This window comes from Zeugodacus cucurbitae, chromosome 4 (genome assembly GCF_028554725.1).
Source record: "Zeugodacus cucurbitae isolate PBARC_wt_2022May chromosome 4, idZeuCucr1.2, whole genome shotgun sequence".
Lineage (NCBI taxonomy): Eukaryota > Metazoa > Arthropoda > Insecta > Diptera > Tephritidae > Zeugodacus > Zeugodacus cucurbitae.
The window spans coordinates 51,112,662-51,130,963 of record NC_071669.1 but is presented as its reverse complement, the minus strand read 5'-3'; the positions used below and the strand labels follow the sequence as shown (position 1 = coordinate 51,130,963).

At 35.6% G+C, this 18,302-nt stretch overlaps 1 protein-coding gene across 7 annotated transcripts in view; it reads left to right on the top strand.

The window, feature by feature from the left end:
- LOC105210440 (glutamate decarboxylase) overlaps positions 1-18,302 on the top strand; it is a 37,716-nt gene that overhangs the window by 5,744 nt on the left and 13,670 nt on the right. For 2 of the 7 annotated variants that reach the window (XM_011181406.3, XM_011181405.3), the window contains exons 2-3: positions 8,923-8,991; positions 14,479-14,715. In XM_011181406.3, the coding sequence (XP_011179708.1) occupies positions 8,931-8,991; positions 14,479-14,715 (298 nt within the window). In that variant the 5' untranslated portion in view covers positions 8,923-8,930. The other 5 variants (XM_029039170.2, XM_011181402.3, XM_029039168.2 and 2 more) reach the window with 5 other exon arrangements.

The window sequence follows — 18,302 nt, the reverse complement described above, 5'->3', positions numbered from 1 at the left end:
GATTTCAATCGCTGCTTCGAACCTCTTGAAAGAGAATTCAGAGAGTTGCATTCAAAACAGATTAGTTATCATTCTATTTTGATGTTTTATGGTTCATCTTCTCCAAAATTAGTGAATTTCTAAAGAGAGTTCTTAGTGCTGCTGCCTAGTGCATGTGAACTTTAGGCATGCAAGAAAGATAGTCATCTAGAGATTGGTATATAATCTGTGAGAGAGAACTATCTCATTGTAATCGCATAGGAGCATTAACATTAAAGATGATCCTAGGTCCTAAGTATCAACAAATAGTAATCTCGAAATATTGTTAAAAAAATGAAAGCTTAGAAGGCTATAAAGCTCGATACATCCATTCCTTTAATATCAATTGAAATATATGAATATTTTTCACAGTAACGGTGTACGTAAAATCCAGCTAATCACATTTGGTAGCAGCAATATATATCATATCAGTGATAACATTTGTTTTGTAATTAATATTAAGTATTATTGGTTGTTAGATGATAACTGTGAAAGGCCCATCAAGTGTGAAGAAGTCACCGAACCATTATAAGCACTTTCGCGCTGCGCTGATAAGCTTCCGACGGCATTAGATAAACCGAAATTGCGAACTTTCATGTCAACATACCACCAATTTATATACATACATGTAGTCACTTCCATTTAGATAAAAAAGGTGCGTCAGAGATACATTATATCTCTATGAAATCAATTAGTTTCGTAGAAATACAATGTATCTCTCTCATGAGAGAGGTGCGTATGTGTCTATATATATAAATTAATGAATGCACAGTAATGAGAAAATATTGGATATTTTTTCTATTATTTAAAAAATTAGTTAGTTAAAAGCAATAAATTGCAAACATTAAGTGGCACACCTAGTGTAAATGCCTAAAAAAAGGTGATTTTTGAGAATTTTTATTAAAAAAACTACTTTATTAAGTATTTTAAAATTTTAAGAATATATTTATACATGTTTCAAGAATATACAGTGAAATTTTTGAAAAAAAAATAATAAAAAATATTTTTTAAGTTATAGTCGATCTCCAACGGCGCGAAAAAAAAGGCAGTGATTCCTGCCTTCTCCGTGAAGGAAATCTAAAAAAAAAATCTCCTTAAACTAGATAATATTGTCTTTACAATGACCTACGATAAAAAAAAAAACAAAAATTGACAATATGGCTCCTTTTTAAAAAAAAATTGTCGAATTTTACCCAAAATTTTGGTTGTTTTTGGCTTGCCAAAATTCGATTTTTTGATCAGAGGTTAAAGGTGTAATCTACCGAAATATGAACCAAAAAAATTGATTTTATTGAAATTTCACACTAGGTGTGCCCCTTAATTTTAATTTTTTTATTTCTTTTTAATTCTTTAGTCATAAGAACAAAATAAATCAGAAAAGCTATATAAAATCGTTGCCTACTTTCCAGCGCAAAATTCGCTTATATAACGATGGACAAGGTACTTGTCAGTAAAAGTATGACAATTTATTATTTACGAATATTCCTTTCAATTATGCTGTATTTTATATTTGAACTAGCAGACCTCTCCGGCTTCTCACGGGTTTAAACAAACATTTCAAAAGTTATAAGTTTTTACATACTTATATACATATGTATGTACTTTCCCGTTTCTTGCGTGGGTTCATTTTACTCGACTCTCTGGCACGCGATTGTGATGCGAAGAGTATGACTTGCAAGACGATTTTCAGTTCCAGATTAAGACTCTCCATCACGGAGTGTTTTTGATACCCTCAACTAAGAACTATTTCCAGAAAGTTGAGATTCTCGCAAAATATAGTATATAATTGTAAAATATAGCCTATGTTACTCAGGGTGAATGTAGCTTTCCAATTCATTACTAACATATCTCGAACAAATAATTTTGAATTGTGTGAAATTGAGTTTCCATCCCAATATTTTACTGAAATCAAAAAATGGAAATAAAAACCTTTTAGCAAATCTAGTCAAAAAATATCATCACACAGATTTCAATTTCCAAGTCAATTTGAAAAAGGAAATAACTTTTTTTTATACTCTCGCAACAAAAGTATTATAGTTTTGTTCACATAACGGTTGTTTGTAACACCCAAAACTAAACGAGTTAGATACAGGGTTATATATACCAAAGTGATCAGGGCGACGAGACGAGTTGAAATCCGGATGTCTGTCTGTCCGTGCAGCGGATAACTTGAGTAAAAATTGAGATATCTTAACGAAACTTGGAACACGTATTCCTTGGCACCCTGAGGAAGTTGCTTTGGTCAAAATCGGACCATTGACCGCCCACAAAATGGCGAAAACCAAAAACCTATAAAGTGTCATAACTAAGCCATAAAGTTATAAAAGATTTGGAATAAAGGATCACACTAGGAAGGGGCATATTTGGATGTAATATGGAAATGGATGAAATCGGTTCACAACCACGACAATTTTCCATATAACTCAATTTTGAAGTCCATCTGATTCCTTCACTTTATCTTCTTCTTCTTGACTGGCGTAGACACCGCTTACGCGGTTATAGCCGAGTCCAAAACAGCGCGCCACGCATCTCTCCTTCTGGCAGTTTGGCGCCAATTGGTAATACCAAGTGAAGACAGGTCCTTCTCTACCTGGCTCTTCCATCGTAGAGGAGGCCTCCCTCTTCTTTTCTTCTACCAGCGGGTACTGGATCGAAAACTTTCAAAGCTGGGGCACTTTCGTCCATTCGAACAACATGACCTAAGCAGCGTAGCCGCTGTTTTTTTATTCGCTGGACTATGTCTATGTCGTCGAATAACACATACAGCTCATCGTTCCATCGTCTGCGGTATTCGCCGTTGCCAATTCTTAAGGGACCATAAATCTTCCGCAAAACCTTTCTCTCGAAAGCTCCTAGTGCCGTCTCATCGGATGTTGACATCGTCCACGCTTCTGCACCGTAAAGTAGGACGGGAATGATGAGAGACTTGTAGAGTTTGGTTTTTGTTCGTCGAGAGAGGACTTTACTCTTCAATTGCCTACTTAGTCCATAGTAGCACCTGTTGGCAAGAGTGATTCTGCGTTGGATTTCCAGGCCGACATTGTTATATCTTTATAAGATATATATAAAGAACCAATGAAGATAGCGAAATAAAACTTTACACAAATATTGTATATGATCTGTAGCATTACTTGTGAAAAAATTGTCGAAATCGGACTATAACTTTTCAATCCCCCGGATATCGAATATGAAGAACTCAGTGTCCCATGGTAACTTTTCACCGAAAATTTCGGTAAATCTCTCAGGTATCAGTGTGTTTTCTTAATAAAAATATAGCAATAAATTGCGAGAGTATAAAATGTTCGGTTGCACCCGAACTTAGCCTTTCCTTACTTGTTTCCGTGTGTCTTTGCCCTTTCTCTGACTTTTTTTCGACATTTATAAACAAATCTTGAAATAGTTAGTGCATATATTTCAAAATTTCGTTCGATTGGCAGACTAAAGTCACGACGGATTTCATTAGTCATTGAAATTATATATCGTTCAGTTTGAATATATACAAATTCGAAATTGGATTATCACTTTAAGGCAAAATCGACTTGAGAATTAATGAATTACTGCATTTGATTTGGGGTTTACATACGTTTTCCATTTTTGATGGGCTAAATTTTATATCAGTGTCACTCTATGCTGTGTTTTATGTATTCTTTCATATTGAAATTAAAAGATCCTGATCGGATATTTAAACATTCTATATTAGCAGAACTAAACAATAATTGTTGAGATTTGTGCAAAACTTAATGTATATGCCTTTGAAGTAGTCGAATGCCGTGGACCGTTCAAAAATAGAGCCTTTTAGTACAGCATACACATAATATCCTTCTGAAACACAAACGGGCTAAAATATGTCGCAGTTAAGCTTGAGTGGGTATTTAGTATATCAGGTTTGAATTAAAAATATGGGAGGTAAATAAAGTGATTGGGAAGAAATTACTCGGAAAAGGTCTTAAACCGCAGCTATTTTTACATTATTTCCAATTATTTCTGAAACGTATAATATTTCCAACAAAGCCAGCTAAAGATTTAGGAAATGTGAGAAAAAAAATCAAATACTGTTGAAAAAGAATGCCTCGATTTGAGGCATCAAGCACTAATTAACGAGGACCAGGAGCGCTGTAATCGCTTTTTTATGGTAAATTGTTCTACAATTTCCCAACGTATCGGAAAATCTGAAATAATATGAGATGTGAAGCGAGAATATCAAGAATGTATAATTTCTTTGACAAAGACTCAAGAAACTTATAGGGTTTGAGTAGGTAATAAAATTTCACATGTGTTCGACAGCATATTCCCAAAAAAGCAAATTTATTTCATTTAATCACTAGTTCGGAAAATATATTAAATAAATGTGTGTTCTTCTTTACCTTTACATACACAATCACATCACGTGAGTTGAAGTAATCAAAATTTATGTTGTTGTAAAAAAGTGTCAGTAAAAGAGGTTAACGCAAATATACTTTTTCTGCACAACATTTGCACTATCGCCAAAGAAAATCACAAAAAGAACTTTGGTCGAACAGATTGCACAATCTTTCTAGTTTGTGGCAACAAAAAAGACAAACACAAAAATCGTTTTTTAACATATTTTATTTGTTACTGACCAAATTAAGTTTTGATTGAGGTCAGCAATGACCTGACAATATCAATCCTTGCAGAGATTTATTTCGCACGATTCAGTGCGCTCAGAAAATATTTCATTCCAATGGCATTATAAGCGCTGCTATGCCTGGCTGCCTGGTTACAAGATTAATAAAGTTTTCTTTAACAAATAGAAATTCTTAAATTCTTACTTTAAACCCGTGGTGCCATGTGAAAAGCCATTAGTTATGCAATGTCAGCCATTAGCCACAACGCGCGCTGTGCTGTGCTGTGACAACAGAAAGGCGTGTTTTTTTTTTTTTGGGACACAAAAAGTTTCAGCTTCAGCATGAGCTCCCGAACGTCCCCAAACATCACCAGCTGCGCCGCACAACCATTTTCTGCAACATTTTGGCTCCGCCTACGCCAGCAAAATGGCAACTATGACGTCATTGCTGTTAACACAAATTGCTTCGTGGCTCCCCAATTGGGGCTTGAGGCTTCAGGGCAGTGGGGAATGTGTGTGTATGTTTGTGTGTCACCAACGAAGGCTGTTTTAGCACGAACCATTGCTTGTGGGTGGTTAGGTGACTACCAACATTTGGCCGTGTGGAAAAAGCCAGAATCAATAATTTCATTGCATTCGTTTGTCGGACGATGTTGTCGCCACGAAGTGTCCTCGCAGCCATTTTGGAAAATTTTGCTTCTTAGGCGACTCGCACGGCTACTCTGGCACATAGCGCCGCAGATCGCCAAACAGTTCAGCTGCATTCGCGTTCTGTCCGTCCTGGCTGGCTAAACGTGTGGTTTCAACGCTCAGCTAATATCAAAGTTAAAAGTGTGAAGAAACGATTTCCAAAAGTGTTGAAAATTCGGTCAAAGTAATTTTTGTGCGAAAGTTAATCGGTTAAAGGTTGTTTGTAAAACGCTTAGTTGCTGCTTTATCCATACGCAAGAACGTTGTAAGAAAAGTAAAAAACAAATGTAGTAAACGCTCACAGCGCTTAGTAGTAGTTAAAAGCTTAGAGAATTAACCGAAAAATATTTAAAAAATATTTAAAAAAAGTGTTTCACTGTATTTGGCCGCCATACACCTTCACACATATTCTTAAAGGCTGCGTTGTTGCAACAGCAAAATTAAGTAACGTGCCACAAAATCATCATCTATCCCAACAGTCATCAGCACTATCAGTCACTTGTTTCATCACAAACCATATTCAATTCAAACAGTCAAAGTGATTCTCCTAAAGCAATACATCGAAGACCTCCGCAAGATTATTGGTAAGCAGACTGCACCAATGCGCAAATATTGCTGTTCCAAACATATTTTTTCCACACAAAAATTATACATTTTTTATAAATATTATTTTTTTTTATAAAATTCAAGTTTAAATAAAAAATTTCTAAAATAAATTTTCAATTTTTGTAACATAAATTTTTGAAAACTCCAATTTTTCGTCGGAAATATTTTTTTTCGTTACTGATTGCATAACCATTTCCCAGCCTTGTTGTCCTTCTTGGCAGTACCTTGAAAATTTGGACAATTTGGTAGTTTCTTCTGGCAGAGGCTTGACGCAGCTACCAATGCGCAGTTGCGAGGCGTCATTTCATTACACACACTTACTTTATTTTACTCGCAGACACACTTACACCACTCACACCTCTATTGTCTTCCAGCCCCCATACCATCTCTATTTGCATTACGTAAAGTTTTACTTTCTAAAGACACTAGCTCCATCTCACGCCATTAAGTTTATTGTTCGAAAGACACTCTCTCCATCTCACTCCAATTCGTGTTAACCATTTTTGCATGCCTTGCTCTCGCAGTTCGCACTTGTCCTTCATTTATCCTTCAATTATATAGAACTCAAGGCAGTTGCATTGATTTTTATTAACATGTAAATATGTATATAAATATTTATATAAGATCTGCAAATAATTAGTCAGTATTCTTTTGATTTAATTCAATTAACTATGATTTTGATACGTGTACATAACCACAACATATTTATATTAGACTTAATACCTATACTTTCAAACCAAGTATCACAAAATATATAGCTTACCTTTTGTATATCACTTACATAACTTAAAAGTTCAATAAATTTTAGTGCATAATTGGCAACTCTAAGCCAAAAAAAATTTAAATACAAGTGTAATTAAATTAATACTCTAAAAGAAAATTATTTATAATAATTTTGTATAAAAAATTTTGGAAATTTTCCAAATATTAAGCTACTTGGCAACCCTACTATTAAAAAAAATATATAATCTTTTTTTTTCAATTTAAATAATCTAAATTGTAAATTGCTTTTTAAGGAAAATAAGTATTTTCATTCAATTCATTACTTAATTACAATTTATTGGAATAGTTTCGATTTTCAGATTGTCCAACAAAATTACTTCTTTTCATTTCTTTGGGTATCACATGTATGATATATTTTAAGGTCTGTATATCTTTTAGTCAGAAAATCGAATTCTCCAAGAAATTTTTAATATTAGCTACCGCACATACCCACTAAGTTTCACTAAGATGCCTTTCTCTATATCGGAAAATCTGTATATTCCTCAAATAAATGCTGTGGGGAAGGTATGGACCAATTTCATGCTATTAGAAGTAGGCAACGTAACTCCAGAACCCATAAGGTCTAAGTTTGTTAAAAGTTCGAGTGTTAATAATTCCGAAGTTATTGGTTCTTTTGTGGCTTGTGTCGATATACAAGCATATGTTTCATAAACTACACAGCATTACTAGTAGTAGTTTAGTCTAAATATTATTTTGGCAGATATGACCAGAGGTGTATGACTAAGATGGTCAAATGCGCTATGAGTTCATAAACGGAGTGTTTATAATTGTACAAATTTTTAAAAGTCCAAAAAAGTCATGGAAGTCGATTGATTTTCAATATTTGTTGTGATTTCACACGGAAAGATCCCTAAAAATCGATAAATCAGTTGAAGAGAAATTAGTAAAAATTTCAAATAGAGGCAAGAAAATGTGAGCATAGTTTTTTTACAATTCCTCATTCTCAATTATTCTTTTCAACGCTGACTTTAAAGACAACAAGTAAGGAAAGTTTAAGTTCGGGTGGAACCGAACATTTTATACTCTCGCAATTTATTGATTTGACCCGTATACTCGGTATAATGTCCAATAGAATAACGAAAGTCATCATACATAGTATATCATTTTTTTTCAACACCAACATACATTATATCTAAGATTATATGCAATTATGAGCTATTAAGGCCTTCGTAGTTTTGAAAATCCTATAATTAGATCTATGAGAGCTAGGGGAAGGTTATGGCCCGATTTTAACCATTTCTGGCACACTATTAGAAGAAAAAGATTTCCTCTGAATTAAATTAAGATATTTTCGGTGAAAATTTACCCTAAAGCACTGAGTTCTTAATATTCGATATTTTCTGCTTGCGCCATTTTGTGGGCGTGGCAGTGATCCGATTTTGCCATTTTCGAAAGCACCCTCTTACGGTCCCAAGGAACATGTGTACCAAGTTTCAAGATATCTCAATTTTTACTCAAATTATCCGTTGCACGGACGGACAAACATACGTTCAACTCGTCTCGTCACCCTGATCATTTTGATATACATATTCCTATATCTAACTCGTTTAGTTTTATAACTTACAAACAACAGTTATGTGAACAAAACTATAATACTTTCTTAGCAACTTTTGTTGCGAGAGTATAAAAATTAAGCGATTTTCTTAATTTCAATATTAATCTTGCGATCTCTATCAATTCTTTGAAAGCGGTTCGGATAGCTATACGTGAACTGTTTCCTAACCCCACACTCTCCCAATGCCCAGGTGGGCAAAGACAATCGCTGCATTCGTTTCGATTGAATTACAAAATTTCGAGAGTATTGCGTTGATTAGAAATCAATCTCCCGATGAAGCAAGCATGTGCCATTCCCCAAGCAACTAGGCATTTCTTACAACATATATATACATACTTATATACATATATGTATAAAATCTCCCACTATGCAACGCAATCGAAAGCTCGCTAAATAGAATTGAGATAATTCATCAATCGCAGCTGCTATTCTCGCCAGAAGTTCGCCACACAATTGGCAAAGATATTTTCGTACTCACTACAAAGTACTATTTAGATACGTATTTTCGAAAAAGTTGGCAAATTTTTGTTTTCTAATTTAGTGCGTTTTGTAAACAATAAACAGAGTGTACATAGATACCCGTGCAGCTGTTATTTACCTTGGTTTTAAGTGAAATAATTGATTTTTTGGTAAATATTTTTTTTTAATATTTTTAAATTCAATTTTTTTTCTTTTTTTTTTTCAGAGGAGAAGATGTCGATCAATCCAAACGGGTATAAATTGTCCGATAAAACGGCACGTCTAACGGCACATGGTGAGTTTGTTGAAATATTAAAAATAAAAAATTTAATTATGAAAAATTGTAAAGATCTTCAGTAATAATAATTGTAATAAGATCAAAGGTCTATCTGAACATAAAAACAGTCTTCGGGGTTTGAGAAATATGATTGTTGATTATCTTATTTGAAAATATTTTCTTCAAGATTAGTCTAGAATATATATAAATTCAATACCACACAGATCAAAATTGGCTGAGTTCAGACATCTCCAGTTTCATTAATATTTTTTTGGTGTATTTTAATATACCCAACATCTAAGAGGCGCTCTTATAAGATATAATTTCTTTTAAGAAGCTATAAAATGTTTTATTCGTTTTAAAATAATTATCTTGTTAAAGTTTAGAATCCTATTGTTCCAAAGTTTGTCGAATTCCATTGAGACACCTATCAAGAATTGTTCAATCAAAAGATGTTTCTTGACAATTCAATGTTTCTTTTAATCGATGTTGGGATTTATACTTTCTCTGTGCATTTTGTTCTTTTTACAAATCCGAATTGTCTGGTTTGATGATTCTAATTTCATTGTTATCGCAAAATCAATTCACTCATCTTCGTAATCCTACTTTGAAAATTTTTGATTTAAGAAAATTTAACCTTTAAACTCATTTGCTTAAATCCATATATATTATTCTGTTTGCTTGATGTTTGGAGGAAGTACTATATTAGACCATAGCTTTATCTCCAAATTTATAAGGATTCTAAATTAACAATATATTTATTTTAAGGATGTTGTGCTATAACTGATAGCTTTATGCCCTCGAATCACTTCTAATCAATAATTTATCTGCTTCAATAATCCTTGAACCTTGAAAACTAGGAATGATATATCGTCACATTAGCTTAATATGTACTTTAAGGATGTTGTAATGTAAAAAGCTATCAGAAATCATCGCTTAAAGCACACAGAATTAAGGACTAATGAGAGTATCGTTTTTATAACCTATAGTGTATAAGTCTCTTAATACTAGATTCGACTCATTAGACACTACTAATTGTTTTCACCAATAATAATCTACAAAATCTCCAACATAATAAGGACCTCATTCACACACTCTCTGTGAAGAAGTGACTACTTAAGAGCCCAAGTGTCTGTCCGTACACTTTTAATACACTCAAAACACAAAAACAAATTTTGAGAGCACACAAACAAATAATGCGGGTGTTGTTAATATGCTCAAGCACTGGATAAATACTTCAGTCCAAAGCACATTTGGCAAATGGCATATGCACCAAGAGTATTTGCGATTTGTGGCTCAACTAATGATACAAACAATGACAAATCTACCGAAGTCTGGCGAAATGCGAAATTTTGTTTACAAACAAGAAATACAAACTGTATAAGAATAGGAATAAAACGAAGAAAAAATGCTGAGTTTTGTGCACCAGAAGCTGCCGGTGTCGGACACACTCGTCCACTGAGGTGATAAATTGCCCAGCGACTCACACCCACACCCATACTCGCAGACATTACTACTCCTCCTACGCGATTCGGCAGGCGCACGTGTTTGTATAGGTGGAAGTGTGTGTGTGTGTGTTTTTGAAAATTCTGTAGCAGATTTGGTTCGGCAGCAACGGCAAGAAGTCAAAGTCACCCCCTTTCCTGTCAGTTTGGTGTGTGTGTTGTGCGTGCGGCTGAAATTCAATCCACGGCCAGGCATAAACCGTTTAGTCACAGGATATTACGTTCGTTTACATGTCACTGAAATTCCGTTTATATAACGGTACATAACTACATATAGATATAAAAAGCAGAGCATCTGAGCAAAGCTACTTATGAGCACCGCTTTTTCGAAAGTGTCTGTTGTTGTTCTTGTTGGTGTGCGTTGGTGGTAGTTGCGCCCAAATTGCAGTTTGTTGCCTCGCTTTGCTCCAAAAAAAGCGTTATCAGTGTATCAGTTGGTCGTTGTGACGTGTGTGTAAGCGGCTGGTGCTGTCTTCCTTCCGTCTGCCATTCCTTCTGCCAACGCCACGATGCTTATCTACAAGTGCATAAGCGTGTGTGTGGGTCTGTTGCGGCATAACGAATGCGACCATCAACGTGTTTTAAATTGAAATTAAAAAGCTGCGTAAACAAACATACAAACGTTTTAGCTATAAAACTTGGTATTTCATGTGCGTAGACCGCTTTAAATTTACACATCACTGCAGTTGATTAATGAAAGGAAATTTTAATTTTGTGCGCGATTTAGTTGCGAGAATGTTAATGGAAATTCCTGCGATGGGTTTCCGTTTTAATGGGTTATATAATTTTATGGATTTTAAGAAGCGTTTAGTTTCTTTTTACTTCTACTCCCAAAAAAGCCATAACCTTCCAATATACTTGCCTGGACGTCTTTGTGGCTTCTTGAACTTAAATTACGAAAGGCGAACTGCGGAGGAACGAACGCGTTGAAACGAATTATTTCTATAAATATATCTTTCTATATAATATATATTTGTAGGCTTCGTAGAGTGCCAAGTGCATCAGTACGTTGTCGATGAATTTTGAGTAATACTGTCAAGTAAACAATCTATGGCTCGATATAAATATACGTTCCTTCCGGTTACTTAGACCCGATTGTCCTGGAAAGGGTTCATTCTGGTCTAAAAGGAAAATGTTTTTGAATATATAATTAAGACCCTCCAGAATCCCTCCCAAAAATAAAAGGGTCCATAGGGTCTATATATAAAAATTAAATATGTTTTGGGTGAGAATCCGGGAATTAATTATAATAACAATTTAAGTACCTACTCTTGGTATGTCAACTAGTAATCAACGAACTGATCTAATTAGGAGTAGTTGCAGACATATGTACATATATGATCCAGACTCTCGTTTACTATGTACAATTTTCCTACCAATAATTTTAAGATCTTCGTTCTTACGATTTCCGCTTGAACTCTCTCCTCTAGTTTATTTAGACTACTCCTTATTCCATAAAAATAAATAATAGAAATCCTAGAAAAGCGCATAATGACAAATAAGGTACATTATCTTGGTTCGAAAACTGTTAACTAGTACCTATATCAGGAACCTATATATCTGCATCTTTTTTGAAGAAAAAAATTAAAAATTTGTTAAGTTATAGTCGATCTTCAACGGCGCGAAAAAAAGGTCCTTCACTGCTGCAGTGATTCCGGCCTTCTCCGTGGATGAAATCTAAAAAAAAAAATCTCGTTAAACTAGATAATATTGTCTGTACAATGATCTACGATAAAAAAATAAAAATTGACAATATGGCGGCGTTTAAAAAAAATAGTCGAATTTTACCCAAAATTTTGGTCGTTTTTTGGTCTGCCAAAATTCGATTTTTTGATCAGATCAAAAATCGATAGGTCATTGTACGGAGAACTATATATAGAACCTGTAAAAAAAATTCGATAGTGATCGGATCATTTGTTTTTGAGTAATCACTGCAGCAAATTCGGAAAATGCTGTTTCGAGAAAAACGCGTTTAAAGATAAAATGATGAAAATATTTTACGTGGCAGCAAACGAAAAATTTCTAGAAATGTCTAGAAATTGTTATAATGATATATTTTAGTACACCTGAGAGCCAACAATAGAAACCGGAATCGTGTTATAGCGGCTGGAAGGCACAGTAGACTCTGAATAATACCTCAGGTACGACTCTCTAGCTGCCGAGCGGCAAAAACTAAGTGAGATATCGATTTGAAATTTTAATTTGTTATTTTTAAAGGTGTAATCTAAAATAATTTATAATTTCACACTAGGTGTGCCCCTTAATATGTACAGTTTTCCGATGAAAAATGTATCCTATTTAGATACTGGTCTGTTTCTTAGTCAAAATTAACACATTTTCTGGATAAGATATGAGATGCTAGATAATATATTTAAATTATTAAATAGAGCTGATATCATCTGCTTCTTTTATCTGAACTATAGGAGTCTAAGTAGAGGAGAGCCCACTGTAGATTACTCAAACAAATATTTACAAATAAATAAATAGTATGTATATGTATGAAAACAAATTCTTGAAATAACTTCACCAACTGTTTAACACAAAAAAAAATTAATTTTGAATACGAAAACCAAAAGTTGATGAATGAATTTTCTCACTCCCCATAACGGTGCGCCAGCTGTACGACCTTGTAAGGGTCGTTGGGGGTATGAGTATAGCAATATTGCATGCAAACCACCACCAACTCACTCCAATGAGACCAATACAAACGCATACACACTCGCTTGTCACTTGCCTTGGCATTGTTATTCTGTTCTTTATGGCACTTCGCTGCAGCATTAAGGCAACAACTGCTGCAACACACCGGACGACCGAGCCATCAAGAAGAGGGCGATTTTCAATCAGTGCACGGTAGCCGCAATTTCCTCCAGCAAAATAGCAATATTTTCGTCTTTTATGCTCCACCGAATGCTTTTGATTATCGGAGTTTCGTGGAAGAGGAATGCTTTAAAATCAAATCTGATTTTTATGACCTAAGCAAGAAAAAAGTCGCACATAATGGCCAAAATTTGCAATATTTGTGTAATTTATTGAAATGTTGTGGTGTAGCCGGGGCAAGTCATGGTCATATATCATGCCGTGATAAGAAACATATTTATTTTTAAGATTAGGATATGTATGATGTGTTGGTGTTTCAAATAAAATACCAAGATAGTGGGAACCAATCATAAGTAATAGATTTGAGGGTTCTTCCTGCTTACTTTATTAGTTAAAAAAATGTTACTTAAAAATACCCAAATAAATTATGAAATGTCCAGACGAACAATCGGTAGATTCTCTTAGTTTCAATTAAGCCAGATGTTTGATCGCCACTATTCAAGATCTGGCGAATTAAGAACTGTGGAAAGAATAGTGCTAGCGTCTTTATTTTTACTTACAAGCTCCCTTTGGTCTTACTGTAGATATTCGGTCTTAAAACTGAAGACACTTTTCTGAATGTTGCCTCAGAGCACACTTTTTCTTTCTTGGTTCAGCTGTGGGTTTAGGCTTTGTCTCTATTCCCAATTGTCGTAGTTGTCTGGAGATTATGGAAAATTATTTCGGTACTTTAATCTTGGCTTTCCGTAAAACTAAATTGCAAAATTCATGTATCTAGAAATTTTTCAAATCAATAGATTTGTGATGGATTAATCTATATATCTTCCGATCGGATCCGTACCCATATTTTGCAAAAGGGGAGGACAAAAGGAATAGGAATGGTTCCCAGAATTCACTCCATTATTCTTAATATAACATTCACAGCAAGAATCAAAAGCAATCCCGAAACTTATTCTATATAAGTCAGACGGACAAATTAGAGGTCAGAGTAGAACTGACCACGGAGAGTTAATAGACTGTACTGACTGCTTTAGAAGCATCTTAATCCTTACAAGTTCATAATAGCTCGAATAATTTGCAGATATTACAAAAAAATACAAATTTGTAGAACAACTTAAATCTCAATATTTTATATGATAAATGCAATAATTTATATTCCCTTTTCGTAACATTTCCATTCCAGATCTTTTGCCGACAACAGTCAGCGCCACTGCTGAGACCCGAGAGTTCCTGCAGAAGGTCATCGATGTGCTATTGGACTTTGTCAAGGCGACCAATGATCGCAATGAGAAGGTCTTGGAATTCCATCATCCAGAGGAAATGAAGACGCTACTAAACTTGGAGATACCTGATCGTGCTGTGACGTTGCAGCAGCTCATTGAAGATTGTGCCACAACACTGAAGTATCAAGTGAAAACTGGTAAGTACATATAAGACATAAGACAAGTCATACGAGATAGCGATATCCTGGCACTCCCACCTCGACTGCTGATATTTATTTGTATATTTTCTTTGGTGTTAATTTAATTTTGAAAACCCACAATAGCAAACAAGTGAGCCCAAATTGATTTCATTAAAAAGTTTTAGACACAAAAAACAATAACAAACACACACACACGCAGGAAGTCAACGCCAACGCCGACACATCCGCAACAAGGCATGCGAATCCGGTTCGGTGGTGTGGCATGCAGCGTTGCGTTTAAGTGTCTCCTGTGGCATATTGTACTTACTGGCTACTATGTGGCATGCCACGTCTTCGTAGTGCCATAAATACGCTTATTATCGCTACTTCAAACACAATTGTGGTCACGTGGCCAATTCGATTAGGAAGTGCTCCGAGGGGGCGGGCCACAAGCGCTCGCGCACAATGGAATCAGTGTGGCATTCATGACGCAGGCAAAAGTGCCGAAGTTTTCTCGTCGCCACACGACTTTTGGCTTTTGCAATCCCTTGGTGGTAAGAGATTTTGATTGATTTGGCACTTATGCCAACCACAATATTTGTCAGCAAAAAAATTCAATGCTGTACCCTTTATGGCTGTGAGAAAAGAGTTTCTGTAAACATATATTCGCATGTCTGCTGTTGAAAGGTGTAAATTTTAAGAGTCTGGATTCAATGGGCCATAAAATGGCATCAGCGCGCGTTGTTCTGATTATCGGCTCATTGTTCGTCCATACTCGTGCCGCGCCGCAAACTACCCTAATGCGACCACAACGCAACCAGTCACGTCTCGAGTGACACACGACGCTCACGTTGAAGAAGAGACACCATGCTGTGCTGGGCGCTTGGGAGCATCAAAACATATGCTAATGCAAATTGTCAGTGGCGGGTAATTATTATTCAAATATTATGCTAAGACAAATTTTGCTGTTCAACGGGTGATTGGCTTCTGTGAGCAGTACACTAAATCGGTTGTCGTCTGCCTGTTCAAACATTCCTCAAGCAGATAAGCACTGTCATTGTTTGTCTAACAAATTCAATTATGCAAAGTAACGGCGTTTGACTTTTTTATAAGCTTATGAATCAACAAATATATATTGTATGTCCGTATATACAGAAAATATTCGATATACATTTTTAATTTTGTGGGAATCTGTGACACTTTTCGTCTTGTTCACTTCATCAATACCATTTTCTCTGATTGGCTACTTTGGTCTTTCAAGGTCAAATAATTCCTGAAGAAGAGGAAATAAAGATTAATTTAAAAAAACTCCCCAAAAGCCTCTTCCCTCGAACCAAGTATATCATAGGAGGAAATTTAGAACTATCAATGAAATACTGAAGTTAGATCATAGGAGCCGGAATATATACCGGCATAAATCAATTAAATAGAATGGATAACAACAGTAGTTACTTTGGACTGAGTAGGCAATTGAAAAGTAAAGTCCTCTCTCGACGAACCAAAATCAAACTCTACAAGTCGCTTATCATTCCCGTCCTGCTTTATGGGTCAGAAGCTTGGACGATGTCAACATCAGATGAGACGACACTAGGAGTTTTCGAAAGGAAAATTTTGCGCAAAATTTACGGTCCTCAGAACGTTGGCAACGGTGAATACCGCAGACGATGGAATGATGAGCTGTACGAGTTATACGACGACATTGACATAGTCCAGCGAATAAAAATACAGCGGCTACGCTGGTTAGGTCATGTTGTTCGAATGGATGAAAGTGCTCCAGCTCTGAAAGTGTTCGATACAGTACCCGCCGGAGGAAGCCGAGGAAGGGGAAGACCTCCACTCCGTTGGAGGGACCAGGTGGAAAGCGACCTGGTTACACTTGGGATCTCCAACTGGCGCCAAACTACGAAGGAAAGGAAAAGTGGCGCGCTATCATCGATTCGGCTATAACCGGCCAAATGGTTGCAACGCCAATCACATACATACAACAACAGTAGTTGAAGGGTTTCCCTATATATACGGGACGTCTCTGAAAGAAATCATCGGTTTGTTTTTTTTTGTGGATATATTCATTTGGTATCCGTCAGAGAATATTTTTGATTCTCAAACTGAAAACTATTTAATAGATCTTGAAGGTAAAAACAGAATATTATAAACGCCTTTCGTATGCTAACCGATTCTATGGAAAAAAGCTACAATTGAGAAGAATCAATAGCAGCAACTCTGAGTCTTAAATTCGTTGGCCATGTAGATTATATAAAAGTAAAAAAGTATTTAAATTTCAATTCGAGATCTAATCGAGAAGATTCAATAGAAGAACATCTGAATCTTTAGAACTTTGTAAGTTACAAGTTTTTGAGGTTAGCTTCCGCATTGAATATGCTTTAACGGATTATGTTGGAAAATATATACCCGAATCCTACTAAAGAACCATCTGTAAACTGACGAATTAACTGTTTAAAATTGTTGTTTTTTGAATTAAAGAAGTCTGGTTTATTTAATAAATCCTTCCTCCAATCCGTCGATCAATTGAAGAAAGAAGAAAGGTCTCAGGTAATACCACAGCTAAAGTTTTAGACCTCTTTTCTAGAACTACTCACTGGTTTCCATTTCCCAAAGTCAAGCGTTTTTAATCTTATCGATAACGTCAGTCTCAAGCATAAAGTTTTGTGAATATTTGGAAACGGATGCCACAGAATTTACTTTTTAAACGTATTATTTTTACAAATCAGGTTTGTATCTACATAAACATAACGACAGTCCATATCAGAAACATGTCGAAGTCTGAATCTCAATAACCAACTACAACTCCACAAATGCTTAAAAATAATTAGAGATTTCCGTTACTCGTTAAACTCATGTTAAAGTGAAATGACTGCAGTACTGCACACATAACGGTAATCCAACATTGACTTGTCTATTTTTCAATGACTTACGCATTTAACTTTAATGTGAATGCCATCAAATCTTACCTTCCCACTCACATGGCCACCGCGCTGCTGGGTCGCAAAAATGCTTTTGCTATTATTTCGTACTGCGATAAAAATCCCATTTATGATCCATAATCCCACGTAATCCCCCGCACTCCATATTGGCAACATAATATGCTGCCACCAACCCCAGACGGCCTACGGACAACAAGGGTATACTCTATGCGGGTTGTGTTGGCACTAATACTCGTACCTTCCATGTAAGCGATGTTCATTCATAGTTGGCAGCAAGCAGGCGCTACTGTCAGTTTGACAATGCATTGGAGTACTACTTCAATATCACTCACTATATAAACGTATGTGTATATGTATGTGAGTATCTGTCGGAGAGGAGAGCTTTAATCAAAATCCGTTGTTATTTTCTGACTCGCTGCACGCTGATCCTTTGATGCGAATGAATGGCTCAATGAACGAATGAAGGACTGGCTGACTGGCAGCGAATGCGAAGAGTGGCAGCAACAGCACTGGGTGAAAGTTTAGACCAACTGTGACACACTGCCGCCAACACCGTGTGCAAATTGAAATGTTTGCCCACGTTAAATCATACCTGATCCCTGCAAGACAAATGATTCACTCCATGCGGAAATGCCGTTTGGTGGCCCCAGCTGGTCCACATAC